Source organism: Rutilus rutilus, assembly GCF_951802725.1.
Source record: "Rutilus rutilus genome assembly, chromosome: 11".
Lineage (NCBI taxonomy): Eukaryota > Metazoa > Chordata > Actinopteri > Cypriniformes > Leuciscidae > Rutilus > Rutilus rutilus.
This window is the reverse complement of record NC_140216.1, coordinates 16295640-16301535: the sequence shown is the minus strand read 5'-3', so window position 1 is coordinate 16301535 and position 5896 is coordinate 16295640. Positions and strand designations below refer to the sequence as shown.

The window sequence follows — 5896 nt, the reverse complement described above, 5'->3', positions numbered from 1 at the left end:
TTAATTTTAAAGTAATCAGATCTTTAATTCGAATAAATATACTGAACATTCAGATTTTTTTTTTGTATTTTAGCAACCTTCGCATTTCTTAGGGGCAGAGCACTTGAGCACTTCACTCTAGTTTGAAATTTAAGAAATTTAGAGTTAAATTTGCCATAAATCTGGTCAACTTGAAAAAAATAAATGTCTTCATAAAAGTTTTCCTCAGGCTCATCCTAATAACACTTGATACATGAACTCTAAACCACTCTATAAAACAATAATCTTATTCCAGGTTACCACTGGAAAAAGTGTGGCGCTCTAACCAGCAGTCTGTATAGGAGACTTTACAGGACATTTATAAAATCGTGACAATCAACATAATAGTTTTAAGAGAGTTTAAGAGTTAAAGTTACACAAACAGGTAAGGTTTCAACTGATTTATTTAAAAAAAACAAAGACAAAGAAGCAAGACATGGTGTATGATACTTTCATCATCACAACAACATGGGCATTGTCAGTTGAACACTCGTAAACCCAAAAACAAACTTGTGTAACTGATCAGGTGAGCAGAACAGGAAGGGTAACCTTGGGTCACATGTCCAGTGATGATCATTCAGAGGTTCATGCAGCACAAGCGGCTCTCAGCTGAACTTGGCTTTAGAGAAGTCCATCTCAGGATGCTGAGACATGAACCTGCAGACGCAGAAGAATATTAATAATTCAGAAGAGTACGCTTCAACTTTGAACACACAGAATGGATTTATTTACATGACCGTTCAAAAGGTTTGAGGAAAAAAAACACATTAACTCATACTAACTGTGTTCTATTTGAATATATTTTAAAATGTAATTTATTCCTGTGAAGGTAAAGCTGAATTTTCATCAGCAATTACCTGTCTTCCGGGTCACATTATACTTCAGAACCAATTTTTAGAGTTATGCTGCTTAATATTTTTGTGTGGGAACCTTGATACATTTTTCAGGATTTTTTTCTGATAAACAAAGTTCAAAAGAACAGAATTTATTTGTTTTTAGAGTCACTTTGTTCATAATAACAAGTCTTTGTTGAATAAAAGTACTCATTTCTTTCAAAAAAAAAAAAATAAATTACTGACAAAACTTTTTAACTATATATTATGACATTTTATTTCAAAGTAAAATATATTTAACAAAAAGAAAATTACATGAATTATTTATTAATTAATATATTTTGGGAGTCGCAGCTCATGACATTTTCCAAAAAATATCAAATTATCTGAATATTAAAGAGACAATCATGAGGGTTTCTCTCTGACATATTTTCCAGGTTTATGTTTTTTTTTTCTGGTAGCACCACATGACTTTGTATTCTTACTTCTTCAGGATATCCTGCTTCTTCTGCTCTTCAGAGGTGGGCAGCCCCATGGACTTCTGCCTCTGATCATACATCATCTTCTCCACCATACTGCGCGTCTCACCGTCCAAATCTGACAGCTGAGAAGATTCCATTTAAAAACACGGCATGGGATTAAAGGGTGTGATTCATCATTTTGTCTTGTAATAATTCAATATTTATTAGACACAATGATCCCTTCAAGCTTGAACATGCTGTTTGAAATCAACCCTTGATCAAAAACCTCACAGTCCTGACTAGAAGATAGTTTGCGCTTACTTTGGAATTCTCTGGGCAAATTTTCTTGGTGTTGATTTCAGGGTCTGTGGCCACAAACCTGCTCCACCACTCCATTTTGTTTATCTGGAATAAACGTGCATCATTAGTCATCCGGGCAAATCACAAACTCAAACAAATGCCATCCATGCCTGCTCTCATCAATACCTTCTCAAAATGGATGGTGACCACTTTCCCATCCTCTATGAGCCAAGAGCTCTCCTCCACTTTCACATCATTGCACAGCTGTCCGTCAATCACAGGCGGATGACCCTTCAAGCCGACCTTCAGGGAACGCCGCTGTATGTCCACGACCACATCCTTGCCCTTCAGACGGAAGTTCACATCGAAGGGCACAACCAGCTGCGAGAGGATTGACAGTTGAGATATTGGGGAGAGGGTCTTTTTTTTTAGATTTAAGATTGATTTTTTTTTTATTATTGTTCAATTATTTTTACAAAAATTCCACCACAATTCCCATTACCTTAATTATCATGAAAATGTTACAATGCAAAATCTGTTGTTTTTTTTACATTTTGATTTTGGGTTAAGTACGACTGTGTGTTATTTACCCATAAACATTCTGATCTTCACCTTGCGTGTATAATAAATAGTGATGCACTGAAATGCATATGTGGCCAAAATAACAAAAATTTAATTATTTGGAGGGTCGAAATCATTGACTGAAACAGTGACATTATTTAGTGCAGTGGTTCTCACCCGGAATTATAAAAAAGAAGGGAGCGGCAAGGCTAAGGAATATTGTACAGTTAGCATACTTATGCAAAATAACTCTCTGATTGACTGACTCTGTTCAACTGGTAAATGAAGAAAAATACGACTCACATCCACTTCAGACAGGGTCTGAGTCCACCGGTAGTTTGAAAGGTCTGCTCCATTTCCAGCATTGGGCTTTATCTTGTCTTTGTCCTTTTCATCTTCCTCTCCTTCTGAGTCCGACTGACATACACACACAAGTGAGCATTAGACATTAATGTAGAGTGCTCAAAACTACATCATTTCAGTTTTCACTGCTATATTTATTAAAGATATAAATCCCACTTACCCCTTTTGTGTCTTTTGCTTTTCCTGATGTATCGACATCTGTTTTCTCAGCTACTCCAGAATCTTTCTTTTCTTCTTTTGTCTGAATGGTTAAAGTTACTCATGAATCACATTTGATGCTTACATGGTGTTAAAGGGATAGTTCACCCAAAATGTGTAATTCTCTCATTTAATCACCCTCATGTTATTCCAAACCCATAAATCTTCTAAACATCTTGATTTTGGTTTTCGAAAATTAACCAAAGTCTTATGGATTGGGAGTAAATGACAGAATTTTCATTTTTAGGTTAACTATCCCTTTAAGGTGTAAAAGTATTTAGTTTATGCATATTTGGTATTAGATAAGGTAATACACAGACAAGTCTTAAGCTAGTCCCAGACTAAAATGCATGTTTGAGCTGTTTTAACTGAAATCAACTTGCACTGACATATATTAAATTATGCCAGTGTGCAATTGTTTGTTTTTTTCAAAGGCATGTTTATAAAATTATTATAAAAGACCTAATCCTGGCTTAATCTAAGCCCTGTCTGTAAAACCAGGCCAAACAGTATAAGAACATTTAGTACATAAACAGGGCATAAAAGAGTTTTAGGAATTGTAATGGTTTAAAAATGCTCACTTGATTTAATTGTGACTGCAGTCTCTCGGCCTCCTCATCAGTGAGTTCTTTGATTCTAGGCTCCTCTGCATCCGGTTTCTTCTTTTTCTCCTCTTCCTTCAGTTTGGCAGCTCGCTCAGCCTTCTCTTTCTTCTCTTTTTCTTGTCTGGACTGTTTGTCTTTCTGAACTTTGAGGGCAAGCTGATTGTGATGAGCAAACACCTCTTTAACCAGCTATAAGACAAATGAAAAGAAAGTAGATCAGTAATTGGTTGGAATATCAAATGCTCACAAATTGAGCCAATATGTAGAATAAAAGTACATTCAGCAATAATGTTCATCATTAAGGTTTTTTTTTTTTTTTTTTTTTTTTAAATGGCATTGATTTCTAATTCTAATTAAAAATGTGAATAACAATTTCAAACCTTTCCTCAAATGTAATCTTATGCTAAAAAAAAAACTTAATATCCAAAATACCTAAATATAAAAAAAATATTATATATATATATATATATATATATATATATATATATATATATTACACTATTTGGAGTAAATAATGGCAGAAATATTTATCTTTTGGGTGAACTATTCATTTAAAGTCACCATTAAATCAAAATTGACTTTTTTATTTTTATGGAATATTGCATTTTATTATAAATGATTTAAGGGCCAGATTTACTAACATCTTATGCCAGCGCAAACCCTCTTTTGGTGTTAAAAAACTACTGTCAGAATCTACTAAAGACACGAAGGCGTGAACAGTTCATTTTGTGGCTGACCTTATTGCATATATGCATTTGTAGGAGTTTCCCTTTCAGATGCAAAATTTATGGGAGGAGAGTATTTAAATGAATCATGCAAGGTGAATTACTAAGGTTTGCACTAGTCAATTTACTGTTATTTGAGCCATTTACTGCCCAGAAAAAGCTTGTCTTAAACCACTCTTAATTTGCGCTGCTCTTCATAGATTGTGTTGGTCATTATGGAAATGATCCGGCTGCGTCTGTGTTCTTTAATTTGCGCATCAGTAGATCACGCGCAGAACTTTCCACTCCCATGCCATCAGTGCTTTTATGGGATTGCGCTCTCATGCTAATTTGCCATTTAGTAAATCTGGCCCTTTGTCGTGTAAATCATTATTTTTAAAAAATGTCATGTGTCCTCATAATCTTTAATCAAAACAACTTCCTCTCCCTCTTGCAATGACATCTCTTCCCCGATGACGTGTTTTTCAGCACAGAGGCAGGACAACTTGTCACTCACATTAGATCACAGCAATAGCAACCACAACCATCCAATCAATTCCTAATGAACAAAATCAAGTCCCGCTCTATGAGAAGTCGTTTTACTCGAATATACGTCACAATAGGGAATAAAATACTATCGTAACTTCTGTTTCATGCTGACTTTAAGGTGCAAAAAGACAAACAGTCAATGATTCTCAAATATAAATAAAGCAGACATGAGTTCAGTTAAATCTTAGTTAGTACAACTGACAGTCAAGAGACCTTCTCTGGGGCTCCGGGCTCTCCTCCCGAGAAGAAATCCGTTTTCCTCCTTAGAAAACTGAAGAATGTGTTCACCAACTGTCAACAATAATAATGAAGAAGAAATGAGAAGAGAACAGAAGTGATACACAACTAGAAAGGTATAACACAACAACAAGACACTAATGTTCACTGGAATGGCTTAACATAGAAATCAGATGTATGGCTTTAATGGTCATTGATTGATATGCAATGTCTGTTTCAAAACCTAAGTAGACAGCATTATGGACATCCTAGGCACATTTACATAGTCTAAAAAGATATATGACTAGGTTTTAAAACAAAAACATGTTCTCCACATAATACAACATTGTAATACCTCATATACTTTGTGCATGTATAAACAATAAATGATAACAGCATATTAATGTGCTGTTTTGCCAACCCAACACTAACAAGCAGCCAAGTTCTCCGTAACTAATGTACATACAGATGTCTTTTACATTACAGCCAGTCATCGTGCATCAGTTAGCTCGGCTGCTAGCATGCAGCTGCATGTGTTGACATGTTACCTCCTGCACTCCTCCTTCATGCTGCTGCGCCATGGCGAGCAACATCCCATCGAATTTCTCCTCCTCATCACCCATTTTCACTACTATTTACTAGAGATGGCAGATTAAAGAACTACAATTTGATGTGTGATGCTAAGAATCACGCTAACACCGGTGTGTTGCCTAGACTTCCTAGATACAAGGACCGCCCACGTAATCTTTAGGACCAATCAGATCACAAACACTTGAAGGACAAACGCGCAAACCAATCAGATGATAGTTTAGAAAGCTGTAGCGGGTGAGGCGGTTCTTAGCGCGCAAAGAAGAGGCCCAAAGACTTTTACATGGGAGAACTTTCTAGAGACCACTGGCACTGACAGACTTATATTCGGACAGGCAGAAGAAGAATGAATACATAGCCTACAGTTTGGAGATTGTCTTTATATTAAGCTCAGTAAATGGTCTAGGAAATGAAAAACACAAGCACACGATAAGACATGAACTAACGTTACTAGCCTACCAATAGGCTACATGGGCAATTTCATACTTAGCTGTGTGCAC

General features: G+C 35.8%; 1 protein-coding gene across 1 annotated transcript; it reads right to left on the bottom strand.

Annotated features, from left to right (window-relative positions):
* Positions 1–404: 404 nt before the first annotated feature.
* nudc (nudC nuclear distribution protein) lies at positions 405–5555 on the bottom strand. The gene is made up of 9 exons (XM_084423329.1): positions 5357–5555; positions 4806–4883; positions 3316–3528; positions 2697–2777; positions 2477–2590; positions 1799–1993; positions 1634–1717; positions 1337–1455; positions 405–675 (listed from the first exon to the last, which is right to left on the bottom strand). The coding sequence occupies exons 1-9, from the start codon at positions 5429–5431 to the stop codon at positions 624–626; spliced, it is 1011 nt and encodes a 336-aa protein (XP_084279455.1). The 5' UTR covers positions 5432–5555; the 3' UTR covers positions 405–623.
* Positions 5556–5896: the final 341 nt, after the last annotated feature.

Bases quoted from the DNA above. Each gene is read 5' to 3' on its own strand.
- nudc (XM_084423329.1), bottom strand. From the start codon at position 5,431: ATGGGTGATGAGGAGGAGAAATTCGATGGGATGTTGCTCGCCATGGCG. The intron at 2,591-2,696 runs GTAAGTGGGATT...TGTGTATGTCAG, and splicing joins AAGCAAAAGACACAAAAGGG to TCGGACTCAGAAGGAGAGGA. The intron at 676-1,336 runs GTAAGAATACAA...CTGCGTCTGCAG, and splicing joins AAGCAGGATATCCTGAAGAA to GTTCATGTCTCAGCATCCTG.